At 39.6% G+C, this 20,351-nt stretch overlaps 1 protein-coding gene across 1 annotated transcript; it reads right to left on the bottom strand.

Annotated features, from left to right (window-relative positions):
* Positions 1 to 1,687: 1,687 nt before the first annotated feature.
* RAD51C (RAD51 paralog C) lies at positions 1,688 to 19,228 on the bottom strand (the record flags this gene model as incomplete). The annotated part of the gene is made up of 8 exons (XM_009572623.1): positions 1,688 to 2,008; positions 5,654 to 5,714; positions 8,307 to 8,367; positions 11,948 to 12,014; positions 14,304 to 14,435; positions 17,411 to 17,544; positions 18,548 to 18,714; positions 18,970 to 19,228. Coding segments are annotated over 8 exons (983 nt in total), but the record flags the coding sequence as incomplete, so codon positions are not given.
* Positions 19,229 to 20,351: the final 1,123 nt, after the last annotated feature.

The raw sequence follows: 20,351 nt of genomic DNA, 5'->3' as shown, positions 1-20,351 counted from the left end.
TGTTTGTAACTCCCACTGTTAACCAGTAACTACGCAATTTTTTTATTTTGGTAATGATGCCTGGAATACTGGAAGATCTAACATTTACTCAGACAAAGCAATTTATCTTGGTATAACAGCATCAGCATCTCAGCTGGGGCTTCTGGATGCTACTCTACTACAAACAAAATAAAAAACTGGAGTCAGCTGAAATTAATAGTATATTGGAGACATGTCCTTACTCTCCTTGTACATGGAAGAATGTGTTAAGGATATTAAATCAGAACACAATAAATTGAGAGAAATGGATTTTTCCATAAATATCAAACACATTAGATAGCAGCTATCACTAGTAACCAGCAGTGCTTCTTAAAATATTGCTACAGCATTCTTAATGGATGGTTTTCCTTGTGGCTACGTAGGAATGTGTGCTGTGCTAGCTCCCCCCTCCTCTTGCACTGCAATACGTAGGAAGCCATTATTCCCAAATGGAGCATTTGCTTGCTGACATCACATGCAGTAGGATCCTTTTGTTTGCCTGTGTCTCCTGCATTGAAATGTTTGTCTGAGTCACAAATCCCACTGCCTTTCTTCCTCTATGTCATGCTTGCTTCAGAGCTTCTCCCTGACTCACAGTTTTTAAGTTTTGACACAGCCCAGTTTGCTGCATGGCAATTGAATACTTTTCCTTTTATTTAATTTATATCTAAACACTATAATGATCCAAAAATCACTGTCACCTCTTTTGCAGCTTTTTGAATAGAGAGATTTTGTGACTCAGATTCAGCTCTGAATTTTGTTTCAAGTCAAAGTCAGTTTGGTGTTACTAAGTTAAAAATTAAAGATAGTGACTCCCACAACTTGAATTCTCCATTTAGCCTGCTGGCTGAGTTTCCTCAGCTATAACATTATCAAGCACTATACCAGAATGGGTCATATGTGTGCATGTGTACAGACAAACACTTCTCATAATTGAATTACTATTTTGCACTGCAGTACCTTTCTTCTCCTCTAATAATCGATTTGTCTTCTCTTAATAAAAAGAGGACAAATCCCTGCTGTATTTTCAGTGTACATTCATTCTTTCACTTGGTTTAGATTCTGGAGCTGCTAATATATTGCTGGTGTCTAAGAAGCCTGGGTTTCCTCTTTATTAAAGCCACAAACAAAACAGATCCTGATTACAGAATCTTCATTCTGAATGCTTTGGTAAAAGAAGAACATGGAAGCTAAGAGCTATGCAGCAGTTTGGTTCAAGCTTGAGTGATGGTAAAATATTCTTACTTACTAAGATAGGAACATAAAATTACCATACCGGATTAAATCTTTTGTCCTTCAGAGCTAGTCTTGCATCTCTATTGTTACCACTACAAGATAAATGAGAAGTTCCAACAGTGCTTTGATTGTCCTTGATCAAGGACTTTGCAGCAGGTAAGGGCTAATGCCCCAATCTGGCACAGCATTTACGCATGTATTTATCTTAAAGCATCCATCAGCAGCTCCACTGCCTTCTGCCCTGGTCTGAGGCATGTGAGCAGACTGCTGCATGAAACCTTGTTAAAATTCAGATACACACAAAACCAGATGAGTGATCAAGACCTGTGTCATTAAATGTACTGTATTAGATGCTCACATTTCATTGTTTTTTTACCCAGAGTAAAAAGAAGTAGTTGTATTCTCCATCTCCCCCCAAAAAGATGAAGCCTCTTGTTATAGAAAACATAGATTTTTATTATAAACATAAAATTATGCCATACACAAAGGAATTTCCTGCGATAGAAATTTGCATATTGCAGTCTTAATGTTAAAATAATGTCCAGAGCAGGAATTTAAGTTACAGTCTCTCAGGCTACCTTTGGTTGCATGTTCACTATGCAACTGTTCTCATGTAGCACGCATTTTTTAACATTCAACTTTTGAATCGCTATTACTTTTCCTCTTCTCTCCGTGGCCGTTTGCGAGGGTTCATTTCAGTATATTCTGCATTTTGAGTGACAGCTGGAGGCTGCACATCTCGGAAGCCATGAGACTGTAACATATAAGCAAAATCATGTGATAACACTTCTATGGATATAAAGTATGAGTAACTAGTTCCCAGATCAGAATAAGGTATGATACCGTCATTTATTTTAGATGAGCAGCCACAGAATGTTTATAGACCAGGCTAGGCTCAGAACTGCAAGCTTTTCAACACACATGCCGACTAGTAACTGTGTCTCCTCATTTTATTTTTAAAGATATTTTATGTTCACCAACCAGGCTATAATTTTCATTTTACCACTAATAACCCCTATGGCTATGAAGCACTGCTTCTCTGTAAATTAACTTATGTTGCCTATTTAAATAAATTAAAAGCCACATCCTTCAGCCCTTATTCAAGCTCCCACAGAAGCAAGGAGATGACTGGATTAATTGCCTCAGTCATTTTCAGAAACAAAACTGTGAATTTCTAAAACCTAGGATATTTTTGTTTCATGTGTCTACTTAATGAACAGAAAACATCAATAAGACGTTGTAAGAGAACAGCATATCTGAATCAGTCTCTAGACTGTGAAGACTGTCCCAGCATAGTAATTTATGGGACACAATGGGATGAGAACCTTTAACTGCCAAAAACTAAATGTAGAAGTGAAAACTAGATGCTGCTACTCAGTAGAGAGCTTAAAGTGATCTATTTGGCTTAGTACCATTCGTATTTTCTGTTACCTTAGCTCACAATTTCATGATTTTAAAAGATTTTGAAGTATGAAAGATCTGGAAGATCAGTTAGTTAAACATGTCATCAATGCAGATAGAGATACTGAGATGTTATGTGAAGCCTCCAACTGTCTGTCTTCCCATCTCCAGACAAATGCTGCTGACAGCTCAGTGAAGACTCCCACTGCAGTGCAGACTTACAGAGGAAAAGGGGTTAATCAGAAAAAGAAATTGCTTTGGGGATCCTAAATGCTCAGGTAGAGACAATATGGGGCTGAGAGCATTTCAAGAAAGCTGACATTTTAGGTTGGTGCAGTGTGAAAAAGCACATACAATTACTATCAGACGTGACTTTTTTAAAATGCCAGTGTGTCCCTCACCAAGATCAATCCAAAACCAAACCAAACCAAACAGAAATGTTTTGCTTACGTCTCCCATCTCTGTATTTCTATTTCTAAATGCCTCACCTCACACAGCCTGCTGTTTTTTAAGGAACAAACAGCAAGAGGTGCCACAAGGGCAGAATTTGTGCAGTCCCTCTGCTATTATAAGCAACTCAAGTGTTATTCTAAATAGCATAATGGGGAATCTTCAAGTTTAGTGTTTCACTCTGCTTGCATCTAATCTCTGCCGTTTCCCTTAGGCACAAAGGTGGATCTGTAGCCAAGAATCCACTTAATCCAGCATGCTAGACTCCCAGCGGAAGCATTCCAATGGTTATAAAGGCCAAAACATGATAAAGGAGGCTGCTTAGTATGGATGTTTTCCATCTAGATACAGGCATGTACCTTCTGGGCATAGTGCCTCAAAAATACAAGAATTTTGTGTGTATTTGTGGTTGTTAGTGGTTTTAGATGGCGAGAACGTGGCTAAAGGAACCAAGGACCTACAAAGCTCAGATAGTCTATAGTCATTTTGAATTGTTCTTTAACGTCTTCTGGCATCTACAGGCTGCATCAAGATTGACAAAGGTAGATGGCTTTATTACTTGAGCGGTATTCTCATTGCTAGTCTGGCAGACCCTCCACAGTTCAGGGAAATACTGACAATTCCTACCCAGAATACAGGTCCTGCGTCTCTTATCTTTCACGATGAAATAATCAGGTCACATTACCTGGGAAATTTAGGTGAATCAGATGATCTACTTACTCCCTTTTGCATAAATCGATTTACATTTCTATACTCTGCATTTAAGAATGAATCCTTATCAGCCTGTGAAAGAAACTCTATTTCATTTGATAGGTGTTCCACAACTTCCACACTTGCTCAGAGTCGTGACCAACTTGCCAGTATGCTGGAAAGGATACAGCTGAAAAAGAACTAGAGCTCGGTCACTAAGTTACACACTTCTCCATCGGCTTACAGGCACTGAACAGCCAGTTTGTCAATGGTACCAAATTATCTAATTTGCATAAGCCTAAACATCTTTGAGGATCTAGGCTTGAGGAATTTATTATTTTTTTAATTATCTTTTTTTGTATGCTGGTTATACATAGATGTGCTAGATCAGATTTGGAAACATTGGACATGTATTTACATCTTGCAGTTTAACTATGGAGATGGGAATGAGAAATGATAACAGCAGACTGTTACCATAGACCTGAATTTCATGAAAGAAACAGCGATAATACATTTTTTTACTTACAGAAGCCGTCTGCTGAAGCAGCTCAACAGGATTAAGGGGAAAAAACACAGGGATAATCTTAAGTTTTAACTAATTTTTGATTAGGTTACACCCTTGACTGTATCTCAAGATTGTGTGCGTTCACACTGAAGAAGAGAGCATAGCTGTTTTATAATGCATATAAAACTGAAAGGAAAAGGCAATTAAACTGTCTAAGAGAAAATCCATCTGTTTGTCAGCTGGAGAGAAAGGGCTGCACACTCACATCACATGATCCAAACAACCTTGGGATGTAGTCCCACTTACCCTTCCAGTCTTTATAGAACTAAGAATATATATATGTTTGCAGTATTGCTTCTGTTCAGGTGAGTACATTCAGCAGTGAAAAAAAAACCTGATTTCTGTTCAATAGTTTGAAGATCTCATCTTATGGCAGCATTAAAATCTGCAGGAAATGCTATGGCAACGTGTTTCCATGAGGACACATAGCAAATAGTGATGGCATGTACCTATGTATCTGACATTTCAAGATATGAGTCGAGTGGTGGGATTTTTTTAAACCTAAATACAGCTTAGACAGTATGTATTCTCATTAATATGTATCTAAGCACTCCACAAAAGAAAATAATCACAGGATTTAACTAGGGATGAATAAGGACTTCAGCCATAAGCTGGAAGCTCCTCATATGATAGTGACAGAAGAGAAAAATCTGTATATATTGGCTGGTCATAGGGTCACCACTAGGATGGAGCTATGAAAGAGAGAAATAAAACCAAAGTTATATCAGGCAATGCACTTAAAGCAGAGATGTGGAAATATGTATGGCACAAAGCACTGGTGAGACCTCATGTATGATTCTGGTCACCCTTGTCCTAAAAAGATAAACCCAACTGCAACAGATGCAGAGAAGAGCTACTAAGGAAACAACAACCTGCCTGACAAGGGAGAAAACAGCTTGGCTTTTTCAAGTCTCCCAAAATGAAGGCTCAGAGAGTGCATGATTGTTCTCTGTGATTGCACTTAGGCCAAAAGTTAACATCAAGGGCAGACAAAATAAGCAGTACTAACACAAGAACAGATGGGGACAGGCTGCCTGTAAATTTGATCTGGAAATCAAAATGTTTTAACTCTAAGAGGACTAACATGCCGGGTCATTTTTCTAAAGGGAAAAGGTGCTAAATATTCATAAACTTGGAGACATCCCAGTATTACTGGTTCCCTTCAGAAGGCAACTGAGAGGCAACACTAAGAAAGCAAACATCATTCTCAGATTTGTCTACGTGTCTGAAAATTCCTTTACAGCTAACAATTTGCTCCCATCTCTGTATCTCCATCCCAAAAGAAATACTAACTGTAATGTGATATGGTACGGTTGACTCCTTCTGACTCGGTGATTTGTACAACGTTGCCAACCTGGTTAAACAAAAACCAGATAATTATGATTAGTGAATACAATAATAAAAATTCCAAGTAACCAAATGACCAGACCCAAGTTTTCCCACAATCATGGGGTAGGTGACAAGTGGAATTCTTATGTATGTATTTTCATATAGGTCATTTAAACTGTGGATGCCAAACTCCCATCCTTACATGACCTGTCAGCTCAAATACAATGTAGACCTACTAAAAAGAGTGAATGATTAATTAGCCTTGTTTCATTACAGTATTTGATCACATTTTTGGAACAATATTCATTATGAATTAATTCCAAATGCCGCTTTCTTAAAATGCAAACAAAAAAGGTTTTGAGCACAACTCTTTCCTACTCCATTAAGCAATCATTTGTTCATTGACCTCTGAAAGTTGGGAGATACCCTCAAGAATTCAAATACTTCTAGGGAGGTTTTTTCTAGAGATTTCACAAGCCTGGCAATATAACCTAGTGGATGGAGAATGAGAATAAGATGTTCTATTTCTAAGCCTGACCTTGCCACTGACATACAGCATAACCTTGAGAAAATCGTTTCCCTTGTATTTCTCCTCTAACTCTTCCTTGATTTTGTGCATTTAGACTCTAAGCAATGCATCTTGATTTGTGCTTATACAGCACCTAGCCCAATAGATGCTTGCATAATATAGATAGAAGATTGCAAAGCAGCGCAAAAGCAAGGGATTTTTCAACCAGTCCCAGGGCTGCTAGTCTGCACCATGCCCACCTCCCCAAAACTTACACTTATGGAAAGCCAATATAGAAGTGTTCTGCTCTCTGTATCAAGACACCCTGCCAAAGATCCCGTTAATTATTTTGGGTTTTTTTTTTCCTCCCTGAGGTGCCATTCTATTAGAGAGCACGTAATTACAGCCTGAGGAACACTGCCACTTCACATTAACTACACAGGGAATTCCTCAGAACATTTAAGTGGTGGGTTATACTTTACAAAATAGCCTAAATCTGAAGCTGCAGAAGCCATGCTTTTACAAGCGCTCAGATGGAGCTCTGCTCTGTGCTTCTGACTCAACAGGATCTTTCCTCACAGCAATGAGAACCCTTATAATTAATCTCTGATATTTGCAGCAGTAGAGAGAAAGAAAGAGACAGGTATCATATTTGGCCAAAGCACAATTTAAAAAAAAAAAAAAAAAAGGCAAATGGATTCTCAGATGGTCATCTTTGTGCCTCAATAACCTAATATGAAACCAAGAACAACAAAACCATGATGGATCATCAGGTAGTTCATGTAAAAATGCAGCAGAATATAGCTATTTCTGCTTTTTACAGACAGGCAGTTGTAATCGGAATTGCTATGCTTCTGCAGGCCCTGCTCCATATTAGCTACATATTTAGAACAATAAATAAACCACATTTCTCTATCTTTGGCTTGTTTTCTGGAACCTGTATCTACAACCTTCCTAGCTGTGGTGCAGAAGAAAAAAGCTCTTTACTTTTGATATATAAAATTAACTTTTGTTCACTCTGCAATCATTATGTTGATGCAACTTCTGTCTTATAAAGGCTGTTAACTAATCAGTGATGTTAACTCCAAATTAAACAGCCTGCTGTAATCATTCTGCATTGCCTTCAAACTTAGAATTTAAAAACCAAAACTCAACAAGAAAGTGTCACTGCATTTCTCTTTCAAGTTTAACAAGCAAAACTATGCACAATAACATTCCAGTAGCATTTTTGTTCACTGTTTGCAGAAGATTAGGGAATTGAAGCAAGGCTTCTCAATCTCAAGTTGCTGCATTGTGATTCTATACACAAGACAAATTTAACTGACCAGGAAAGAGGAGTGAGCTTGCAATATAGTGAAGAGGGGAAAAAAGAACCAGGAAACAGAACAGATCTCATTGCAGCAGACAGAACTTCATACTGTTTTTAGAAGGGTCATCCTCATTCCTTTGGGCTTCTAAAATCATCCTCCATGAGTCAGCTCTGCATTGGGAGTAAACACAGCTCTCTTTCTACCTTTCTGCAGGTCATTGTAACTTGGTATCTGCATAGCTGTCCAGTTTTGCAGAACCATCCTGCTGCATTCAAAAGCAGAAAGGTCCAATGGCTGCCACTGAGGCTCAGGGGTCAGTAGGCCTACGGTCTGTCCTCCTGAGAATCACTATTTAGGTGGAAAGCCTTCTCTGGCATCTTTGGCTTTATACTGACTGGGGCCTAAAAGACTGAAGCAAAAAAATTCTACTCCCTGCTTACAAAATGCAGACAGTAAAAAAAAAAATTTCTACTTAACCACCAGATCCTAAATTCTTGTGTCTGAGCAACTGCCATTAGGACATCATATTTTGATGAGACATGGCATCTCGTCAGAAAGAAAGTACAGCACTGCAGCAAGCTGACCATGGTAAGGAGGAGGAGCATGACAGTCCATCCCGCACTGTCTTAGGCTGAACTAGAAAGCTCTTCTTGAGCCTCAGTAGCCTGGGACGTGGCAGACCCAGGCGAGAAGTCAAATTCAAATCCCTGCTTGGCCACTAAGGCCAGTCTGAAAAAGATTCTCAACGTCACACTTGTCAGTATTAGTATGTACCTTACTGGCCTACACTTTCACTTACCTCTGACTGTTGTCCCAGTGAAAGATTAAACGGACAGTAGCAGCATGTCCCCAGCTTTCCCCTGAGTGACACAAAATGACAAGCCATTTTATTTATCTCCTAGAACAGCAGCATCATCAGTAAACTGAACTGAAATTAGACCAGTCTTCCAAAAAAGCCCCATGATTAAAACATATATACCTTTCTTGCAGTAACGAATCACATCTTTTTCGTATGTGCAATGATTTCACAACTAGTTTATCAAATATACTGAGACAAGGAATAACCTCTGTACCCACAGTGTGTTTTATAGAAAGCTTGATGCAATACTTCCATATTTGTAGAAAGATTTTATATATACCTAATAAAGGACAGGTACTAGACAAATCTTGAAAACAGAGGCAGCATGAGGAAAAGATTTTTTCTAATTACTACTGAAGAAGTCTAGTGAGTTTGTCTAAATCCTACTTCAAAATTGCGATATTCTGTCTCTCAGGCATAATTATGAGCAAACATCACTCCCTTTGGGATACAAGCTTTGTGAGAAAGTCAATAATTATTCAAGTATTAAGGGCCCCTGAAGCAGTCTTCTGCTTCTGACAGCAAAATGCAAAAGAACACAACCAAAAGCAAGGGGCGGGGGGGTGTGGTGGAAAGAGAGAAGGAAGTTTGGTTTATCCTATTTCAGGGGAAACAGTCCTACTTTTGAGTTCACACCTGACCACAAGCTCAGTCATTTTACAGACAGTTTTACTGGGTGTTTTCCTCTGTTTATCCCAGGAGACAGTAAGTAGTGCAAAGACGGATTGCATTTTAAAACAGTCATTTTGGTTTAGCGCTGCAAGCCTCTCCTATTCACCTGCACATAGCCTTGTAACTTCTGAATCACTTGCTGGTCTCCATCATGTCACCAGCCCCACATGCCCCATGTGCTCTGGTATTCATTATAGCACAGAGAAGAAAAAAAATGACTCAACTGTAATGAAGACCTAGACCCTGTAGGCATCTTGCCAGACCTTGCTGCACTATATCTAAGTTCAGATTAAAGATTTTGGCTACCAGATACGGTTCCAAGTCAGAGATCAAAACACATTTTACAATGGGTACAAATTCCACACCAGAATGTTTCCAACTGTACCAAATACGAGAGAAAAATGCTACTGTAAAATGAGATATTTCTGAGTTAAACTAGCTGTAGATTAATATTTGACCTCCTTTCTAAATATATCCAGTAGAAATGTCTAGGAACACCCAGCTTAGCTATCACTAGTGGGAAAGGAAGCTTCATAAAGCTCTTGATTTAATACCTTGCAGCATCTGTGCTTTTTTTTTCCCCCCCCCATAATTAAGAACTTCCCTTCTGCTAGGAAGCTGAATAAGAGTTTAGAGATTAACGCTCTTGTGAAATCTTAGAAAAGGCTGTTTCTAAGGCTTACCAATCAACAGCGGAAAAACCTATTTAGGGGAGGCAATAGGATTGATTTTACTTGGGGTTTTGCTGCTGACCCCTCCCTCAATATTTCCTTTGGCTACAACCAACCATGGAGAGTAGGAGGTTCTTTAGCCTTTACGATGAGAGTGTTGAAATAGCACCCCTTCAGAGTGGGTCGTAAAAATCACCTTGTAATCCACCAGCTCAACACTTGCACCAAGTCTATGGAATAAATTCACATGAATGAAAACAGCTTTGTACCACTCTGAAATGCTCAACTTGAGATATTGCTGTTTAGGATGAGGGGAGTATCTCTTAGCTTAAATATTTTACCAACTGGTACAAAGTTTCATTTTTGCAAGAGTACACACTACTCAGTTTAGCAATACTATGTGGTTACACACATATTCTGGTGAGAGTCGCAATCAGTTTATGGTCCATATGAGGTTATGTCAAATCAAATGTTTGTAAAAGAAAATATGCACAAGACAATACATGATATCTTTGAACTATAACCTACTCTGGATGTCTTCATATTCTTTACCGTCTCTATGACTTAATAAACACAACAGCTCTCAAACAACGCTGGCTATTGAAAAAAGACAGAATCTATTAGCTTTAGTAGAGTTTGTAGCCAGAAAGGCTGCCAAAAATAATACATCAGAGAGCAAGAGGCAAAAATGACAAAAAGGGTCAGATACTGGAAGCTGGGTCTTTATCTGCGTGCACAGCTCAAAATTCCACATTCTTCGCATTCTCGAAAGAGATGGTCTGCATTTGTTCATTCTATCTTACATCTGTGCCAAATGGTTCAATGCCTGTACAGACACTGAGAACATCTTTGCCTTTTTACTGTCCCCTTCTCCCTCCCCTCCAGAACACGGGAATCATTACTTAGTTCATAGAAACTGAAGCTGTGGACAGAGAATTTGTGCCCTTTAAGTGCATCATAAAATAATACAAAGTTACAACCTGAAATAAGATTTAAATACTGAGGTTTTTCTTATTTGTCAAAATCTCTACTTCAGAAGAACTGTTCTATTTTCCCTTGTGACCGCAGCAGAAGAGTCTATATGAGGTACTCTGCTCATTACAGAGCAAAATGGAGCAGCCTATAAAAAACACTTAAACTCACTATGGGCAGGCTGTAGTTGAGGATCCCACATAGAACTTCCCTTTACATCATAACTGTAGAAAGCAATGGGTAGAGAGTTCCAGCTATGCAGCAAACATAAAACGCCTTTGCAAATAATTAATGGAATGTGTTCAAGTGTAATGGCAAAATAAACAATTTAAACTGTTTTGTAGAGGCAGTGAATGATTCTCAGGGAATTTAGGAAATTACAGCATAGTTTGAGGTCTGCAACCAGTAAGCTGTGTTCTTCTGTTAGTGCTTTAACCGGTTCATCACCACATTTTTGCTAGAGGTTTACTGCCCCCAGGTCTATCCCTACATTTTTTGCATGATCATTCACTAGCCAATTTCAGCCTAAATTACCTGATTTATCAGAGGTTTACTTATTATTTAAATAGCTCAAGCTTACCTGGCCCACTTTTGGCAGAAACGGATTGGGAGACAATCACATAAACAGCTCAGCCAGCATATAGGATGCGGCAGTGACCTCCAGCAGGGGTAGTGGCCTCCTTAGCTGACACAGCTGCAGCTGGAATAGAGGTAACTCCACAGCCTAAGATCCTCAGGGGAAGGCTGCAATACATTAGCTGCACGTCTAAAAACCTAGTTACTCAGAGAGTTCTTAGTACCTAGTGCTTCCCCGTAAAGGGTGATTCAGTCATCTTAAGGAATACTGATAGATCTGGTATCGAGCTTAATATTAAAAATTTTGGTTTAAAAAGGAAAAAAAAAAAAAAATCCATCAACACTCTCAATCTGTGAGTTTCTGCAATCTGAAAACGTCGTGGCTTTTAAAAATATTTGTAATCCCTTTTCAAAAATCTAAACCAGGATTCTAATCTGCACTCCCTGTTTGAGTTTAGAATAAAATTTGATAGTTGCTAATTAGAATTACAATGCTGACATAGGTAAGCACTACTATATGTAACACTACAATGTTAGCAGTTCCAGATGGGCCTAATAGTTTCACCATGGATTCTGCTACACTGCAGAAGTTCAGCAAACAATTTCACTTCCTTTGTACACGATGCCAAAAGAAAGGAAGTCATATATTTGAAGATTAACTCAGTTTCAACTCACAAGCTAAACACCTACCTAAAGCAGGTACCAATATGGACTGGCTTTGTCCAATCCTTGTTGTCATTTGGTTTGTCAGAACTACCTAAAAGAGGAAACAAAGCAGAAAAAACAAGAAAATCTCTAGAAAAGAAGCATACTGGTGGGAGGGAAGAGAGGGATTTTTCAAAAAGCTTTTATCAAGTTACTCGGGCAAAACTCTTGCCTACTGTAATGAAGCTTTTGTGTTAACAAGAAGAAACTGTAAAGGTGCCTCATCTTTCCTCAATAGCCAAAACAAAATAAGAGAACCCTGCAAAATGTATTTTCAATTTGCATAGAAGGTAGATTTCTTTCATTCAAGACTTTAAAGAAACCTAAATTTCTCCCTTCCTAAGGGATGCAAACTCTATCCAACTTTATTCCACCGTATCTGTACTAAATACTGTTTGGATCTGTATTTAGATGCACATGACTTGTACTAGCCTTCTATGAAGAGATAGATTTCAGTCAGTGTGGCATAAATGAACTTGGTGGTGCTGCTCAAAACATGCATAAGCCTAGTGATTAACAGAATTTCTGCACCTTGTAGTCTAAAAATGCGCAAGTGGGTACAATACAAAGCAGAATGAAAGTGAACAGACAGCGCGGGGGAGTGTTTTCGCAGCACAAATCACTCGTAGGAGGTTCACAGACAGTCTAGGTTAGATCCCTGGTAGAAGTGGGGGTGGGTGAGACAGAAAAGAGCCAGGAATATTAATTGCAAAGTTCATTAAAAATGAAAAATAAAAGATTGTACCTATCTTAAACCCTAGAGGTTTTCATTGTTTGACATGCTTGTATGATTCCTGTTTGAACAGTTAGAAAAGTGTGCTAGAGCAAGCAATTCCACTGAGCACCCAGGGCACACACCAAGACATTTACACAGCTGAAAGCCCCAAGACATATATTGCGTATTTTAGAGAAGTAACTCATATACGGATGATAACAGCCCCAAACAGGCTCCCCACCTCACTGCTGGAGAAGGGCTGGTCTGGGCATCCTAGCACAACCCACCGAGTTCAGCTTTAGAAACTAAAGAAACTTACTTCCTACCATATTAGAGCATTCAGACTGCCCAGCTTTGCTGCCCAACAAGCAATCTCCGGCATGCAAGCTGAATTTAGATTGCTTGCAAGCTATGAGGAACTAACTCAAAAACTAACAAGAAGGCCACTCTGAGCTAAATAATTTCTGAAGCTCTGTGATTGATCACTTCTTTAGCAAGTGGTTACTTAGCAAGCGTTTGTACTAAACTGCTCACTTGTTCAATAGAAATAAGTTATACATGTCTCCCCTGACCAAAGAAAAAACAACTGTACAATGACAACTGCTCGTGTTCAAGGTCACCAGGTACCCAATTTATGAGTGAAAGCACTCAGTAAACTGGAGGCTGTGCAAATCAAGCAGTCATACAACATTCGCCTCCCCTGGTGCCGACACCAGCAGGAAGAAGCTTTATAATTCATGCCAAGGCAAGAGAGAGGGTATGCTTTCAGCAGCAAGCACAATCGCCTAACCCAGGCGGAATGTTTTTTCCTGCAGCTATCAGAGGAAACACAAGGGGAGGCTTATTTTTAGCAGTAAGGAACAAAAGCCAACTGCGGGAGAGAGTTGGGGGTGACAAGGTTGCAAGTCACCTGGAAACAGTTACAGGCAGAAGCACCATTTTGAGACTGTGTAAGCTCTAATTCCTGAACAATGCTCTTCTGTGCTGTAAAAGACTTGCCAAAACAACTTCTGGAACAGATGTAGCTTCTGAGTGCCATCTGCTGGCTGCGGCTGCAGATTTGCTGGCCTCCATATTGGCATAAATGACGTAGAAACAATGCCCCAGGAAGGAAGCTATGGGTTTCCATGGATGCCAGAAGAGCAAGCCAAACTAGCAGATAAAGTGGTTTTCCTCCCTAAGAACAGTTCCTCTACTAAGACAGTAGTTTAATTTTAAACAAAGAGTGGAAAATTATGTTGGAACGGCTAAATACTCTGATGTATTTTAACGCGCGAGCTTTGTAGGTAAAAGTCACCAAAGGAGCATTCCTTGTCCAACCAAATTGTTAAAGAAGATGATGTGAAACAGCATGACAAATTGATATGCTACCATTTAATCAAGATCCACAGAATGCTTTTAATGCAAATTTTACTTATTTTGGCAGGTCTGCGAATTTTCCACCTGCACAGTTTTGTCTGTGCGATCCATCTATGTTTACTAACCAAACTGGCAAGAATGTAGAGGACATTCTTGCAGTTTTATTTTGCTGTTTACAGACGATCACAAATCACATTTCCTTAATTCTTTGTAATGTATTTATTCCAAAGTAGCATCTTTTGTGATTTAAACCCGCCCCAGACTTACTGCTGATTTATGATCATTTGCTATGATGATCAGCTGTTGTGCCAGACCATTCAAAAGCCTTGTTCGAAGCGAGAGGTCCTCAAAGTCATGGCGAAAAGGAAATGCAATTCCATCAACTACCACTAGTCGGACCTAAATGCAGAAGAAAAGGAAGAACTACCATTACTATCCTACAAACAGATGACAAAAAGCAGTAAGACCTCTTCTGAAGTGCACTGGAATGTTTTATATAAGGTGATGACAACCTTTTATTTCATACTCAGATGCGCATGACAGTGTAACACCTATTGTCTCTCTCTATATATATCGGAGACAATCAGCACTCCACAAGAGTGCAAAGAGCCTCAAGCTCCAAACACACTAGTACACTTGCTAAGTGCAGTACTGCATTATGCATAGATACTAGCTCAGACCATAGCTGCACTAGCTTAAACAAAATGCTGTACTAAGCTCTCCCTTTAGTTAACTCAGCACAGAGCTGCCCTTCCGACTGTTTCCAGTTTCAGAGCTCACTCACTTACAGCTAGCTGACTTATCTCTGCAGCACCTGGTACGGAATACAAAGTAACAAAGCTGGACTTAAAACCTTGCAGAAGAGAAGCTGGAGAAAAAAAATCATTAAACATCAGGATTGTACTTCAATCAACCCTCCACAAACACTAATTTATTTCACCTTCTCCCTTCAAAAAATAAAATCCAAACCAAAACTAGAATACATGCTGTCTGCAGTCACTGTTAAGATAACTCATCAGATTCTAAGGCTTCTATCAGTGAACTATCTGAGAAACATGGTTTTTAACAGATGCTTAAAGATATTCCAGACACTATGCAATGGAACCGAGCATCTATCTTGCCTGAAGATGTTTGCTTTGCTGAATTATTTCTTTTGTAGAAATCATTAGCTGAAGCTAGAGCACAATGCTGCTGCTGGCTCATCACCCTCAAGACACTATATAAACATTAGTCTGGGATTCTGATTTATTCTAACTTCATTTGTTGTAGCTGTTTTGATGACCCAAGTTTGTCTGAAATACTGAAGGGAAATGGATAGTCTTACAGTGTTTGCATGTTCAGATGTCACTCAAATCCCAGGTATCTACAGGTTCTTGCATTAATGCACAAGATAACAAATTGGAAACAACATGAGAAAACTGAGGGTGGTGAGACACTGGAACAGGTTGCCCACAGAAGTTGTGCATGCCCCATCCCTGGAAGTGTTCAAGGCCAGGTTGGATGGGGCTTTGAGCAACCTGATCTAGAGGAAGGTGTCCCTGCCCATGGCAAGGGGGTGGGAACTAGATGATCTTTAAGGTCCCTTCCAACCCAAACCATTCTATGATTCTATGATTTTCTGGATTATTGATTTAACTTATTACTGGGAAGTAGCTTTGTGGCTGGAGCATACAAGCCTGCAGCAAACATCACCCTGTGAAATAGCCCTGGGCCTCCAACTGAAAAAAAAAAAAAAAAAAAAATCTTAATTTGAAAAAGAAGATTAAATAGTTAGAATTAAAATAAGATATTCTTCTGTTTTCTCATTTTTCCTCCTTCCTGCAAATTCTTTTCTATAAGCCTGTACATCTTCCTCATGCATAATTTTTTGACTTTAAGAACAATCAGTTTAACAGTATAAACATGACTCATGCTAGAAAGGAATGTATACATAGTTATGTAACTTGTTTATCAGATGAATATATCCAGGATGCAATTTACTTTATTTTCTCCCAGTTGCACTTATAAAATAGCAAACAAACAGACTTAAAGTATTCAAAAGTAGGCTATATAGAGAAAGCTTGGTAACACATGTCTTCTCCATGTCGTTTGTCTCTACTACCTTAAAGAATTATGCTAATTACAACAAGAATATTTCCTAACATAGTCGTCTTCATATTATTGGTCTTTCTCATATTATTAACAAGATCTCATACTAATTCGTATTTCCAAATGACACTCTCTACAACTATGTCTCTCAAAAAAAACCTAAAACCTGGAGGTTTCCAGTGGTCCCAGTCTCAGCTCCAGGTCTGCACACAGGGATGAGACTAATTTTAATGAGACCTGGACTGCAATGAGCAATCTGTCAAGTCACTTATAGCCTGTCCAAGGAATCACCAGAAGGTCTTATGGTTCTCCTGCAACCTTCAGTATTTCAGGCTCCAAGCCAAGCACAGATAATCAGCACAGATGGTACCAGAGAACTGCAGCCCAATGTAACTGTGCTAATGAAGCCATGTACTTTCCACAAGAGCAAACACAACAGGGCACCGTTAGTACCTGGCAGAGAAAGGGAAATACTAGACTACACCAAGCAAAAGTAAGACTCCCATCTGTGCTTTCAAGAACATAACAGCTTCCAAAAATGGAAATGACATGCAAAAGACAATCTAACTAAACAACACTGATTTGTGCTCCGTTAGAATAAAGCACAAATCACCTTCCCCAAATCCTGATAGGGAGAGATCTGCTGTGCAGATCTAGAAATCTGGAAGGGAGGTGGTGAAAATCTGCCTTACAATAGCATTTCACTAAGGAACTAGGTACTAGGAAACTTTTTGGCTGTAGTCCACCCAAGAGTCAAGCTGCAGACTCTGGTTGCTTGTAGCAACAGAAGATGTATTGGAAAGAAGAGTCACTTTTTGGATGCCAAGATGGTGCAGGATGCTTCTGGTCCTCAGTGATCTTCTAGGACAAAAAAGGCACTAAGCCTTTCTGATCCCCCTGCATCGTGGTCATCACATGCACACCTGGCTCAGAGACTCTTTTGTAAAGCAGTTTTGTGATGGTTGGTAACTCAGTGCTCATAGAAACGTAACAACATGTGGCAACATAGATCCAGTATCCTCACCTTGAAGTGGAGAATCAGGATGATGGCAGCAGTGATGGTAGCAAAAGCAAATCACTCTGAGAGTAATTGGGATGGGAATGAAAAAGCAAACAAGCAAGCAAGCTTTACGTTTGTACTCTGGCATCAGCCAATATATTACTGCCAAGCTGATGAGGTACCAAGGTGTTACTCATGTTACTCTTACTATAACAGATGAACATCCCTGAAAATCTTTAGTGTGAAGATGAGTGGTATCTTCCGATAAATCTGCAATAACCCTTACCTTTGAATGCTCTGAAAGAAAGTCTGGGAGGAGGTAGACCTGTGCAAGAAGCTCTATGTAGTCACGGCAACGGAAGTAATATATGTGAGAAAGGATACTTTCAAGACAGAAAGTCTCCAAAGCTTTTAGATGATCTGAGAACAAATAAATAGATGAGTAAATGAGTCAGAAGTCTGTACTAGCATATTGCTACTTTTATCGTTCTACCAAACTATGCCTTCCACATATAGCAACAGCAAAAGCCCGAGAAACAGAAACAGTCAAGGTAAAGAGTGTGGGAAACATACCTTCCATCTGGCTTGAAAGTCAAGAAGGTGGTGAGCAGATGCTATCTCAGCATTTGCACACAGATACACCGGAGCCTCCAAGGGAGTGCTCCAAAAATGAAAAATTTATTTCTGAAAAAAGAACTTTTCCAGCAAATCATTTTCAAGCCAGAACACTACAGGACAACAGTGACTATTAATCATCCATTGTTTAATGTACAGGCAGTAGCTCATTTAATATGGTGTCCTTTTACCTCTGTTCAAACAGAAGTTTGCTGCATAAAATACTCTAACAGTAACATAAAAGTTGTGTCAGTATCCCCAACACACTGAAGACTTATAGAATAAAACTCTTCATTAAATGCAACCTGGCTATATTGACCTTATGAAGACGCTGAATTCCAGCTACAGTTTTACAATATGGGGCTTCAGCAGCAACACTGCCTTAAGAAATTCTACCATTCCTCTTCTCCTTCCCCAGCTGCTCTTCCTGTCCCTGCGTTGCAGCACATTATCCCTCAGTTTTGCTGACAGAGTTGTGTTTGGGTTTTGCTGTAAATTCGATCATTAAAGTGCTTAAAAAAAAAAAAAAAGCAAAAGCCAAAAAACCCATATACCTAAAAAAGCCACAAATCATCATGTAGAGAAAGAATTATTCTTAAAGTAGATCAGCTCAGTCTGCAGCATGGCTCCACATGCTGACGCAATTCAGGGTATGATACGTACAGGTGGAAATGAAAGGCTGGCAGCAAGAACTCCTCAAGCCAGCATTGCTGCTGAAACCCTCAAACTGTAGAACTGCAGCCTATGAGACTCTTGTTTCACTCAGATCCTAGCCTAATAGGCAGAAAGAAACGACTGAGCAACGTACCTTCTTCTTGATGAGCTTCAGCAATAAGCTGGCAATGCTGCACACAGGCAGTTGCAATATCCACTACTCTGTCTACCATAAAACTTCCTTCGGTATCAATGAACACAGCTTCTCCAGCTACGCCTCCAAAGCATTCTGGGATCTGCACGTCTACTGCCAACTGCATACTGCCATGGGAAACAGAAAAAGGATAAATATTTACATCACAAAGCTCTCCCCTCCAAACTCACTCCTGAAGTGACATTTCTGCTGAGGAATATATGGAACAGGAAGCAGTACAGCCATTATCATTATTACATTTATAGTGCTGTATAAGAATCAAAGATTGCACTCATGACAAGAAAAATGAACTCTCTTCATAGCTAAACTAAACAAAGAAAAGTGATTCGCAGTTGCACAAAAGTAATCTAAAAAGAAAATACCATAGCTGTGTTTTCCCAACGCCAGGCGCTCCACAGATCTCGGTGATTTTTGTTAGTTGCACACCACCTCCCAGAATATTGTCTAGTGCTGAGCAAAAGGTGATGATGAAGCCCTGGGCTTGCTCTTCTTCCAGAAGTTCCAGTGCTGTGCACTTTCTGGTGGCACCTGATCCCCCAGCAGCCCTTGCTGCATCCCCGTGACATTCCTGCCTCACAACCTGTAATGCTTCCAGTGCCTCTTCTTTGGAGATTCCGATTTCTAGAAGAGTCAAAATCATGAAACACTACCTTATTTTTATAAACAGTGATTTATTAAAAGTATGAAGAGATAATTCAACTTGTTTGACAGAACCTGATCATTCTACAGTGTAACACAAAAATATTAATCCTTTTAGTATAACGATGCACACAACTTGCCAACATCTCTGGAACTAATGATGTGATTTTCAAAAGAACTCAGAGCAATGATGCCCTGCGTTTAGAATTCAGGGGACAGTAAGCTATCTGCAAATAAAAAAATCACAACTGCTGTTCATAGACGTGGATGAGATTTGGCAGAGCAATACACCTGCTCTGCACTGAATGTGCTGTCATACGGATTTCATCTGAAGCAAAGAAGGTCCTCTAAAAGACGTCAGGTTGCAGACTAGTAAGTGACAGTGACACCTATTGATCGTACTCTGAATTCTCAGGGTATTCCAGGGCTGAGCACCTTACACATCATTTCTAGATTTGAAACACAGACCTGTAACAGAGATGAGATACCTGCAAATATCTCTGTGTGTCTGTCTTTATACGCACATATCTGTCAGGATCTAGCTACTTCACTTTGATCTTCAAGGCAAAACTATTACCATGTTATCATAGATAATAGAACTACTGATAATCAAAATCATGATACACTTCTTACAAGTGCAAATCTCATTTTAGCTTCTTGAAAAAGGAAACTTTCTGACTTCATAGAAGTTTCTTTTGTTCAAAGCGTGTACAGTTGGGGAAAGAAGAGGAATGAGAGGGACGGAATCCTCTGGGGTTTTTTTTCTGTATCCCATTTACATCTATCACTCAGTGTAAGAAGGATCTTTTATCAGAATCTTTTTTTTTTTTTGCTTAGGCACCTATGAAAGTCAGTAAACACTGACTTTGCCCAGTTCTCTGGACTCACCGGAGGTCTCGGTGATTTCTCAGGGGAGCTGCCCAGAGCTGAGCCACAGCACTGCAGCACGGACCGAGCGCCTCACCCGCCCAAGCTGCTTCACACGCATTAACCACTTCAATAAGCGAAACCCTGCTGAAACCCCATCCTCGCTAATGACCTACTACGAAACCTTCGGGGAAAGGAAAGGGCTAGGGAAGCGCTGCGGGGCAACCTGCCCCGAAGG

Source organism: Fulmarus glacialis, unplaced genomic scaffold (genome assembly GCF_000690835.1).
Source record: "Fulmarus glacialis isolate BGI_N327 unplaced genomic scaffold, ASM69083v1 scaffold28842, whole genome shotgun sequence".
NCBI lineage: Eukaryota > Metazoa > Chordata > Aves > Procellariiformes > Procellariidae > Fulmarus > Fulmarus glacialis.
The sequence above is the reverse complement of the archived record's forward strand: the minus strand, read 5'-3'. Positions and strand labels throughout refer to the sequence as shown.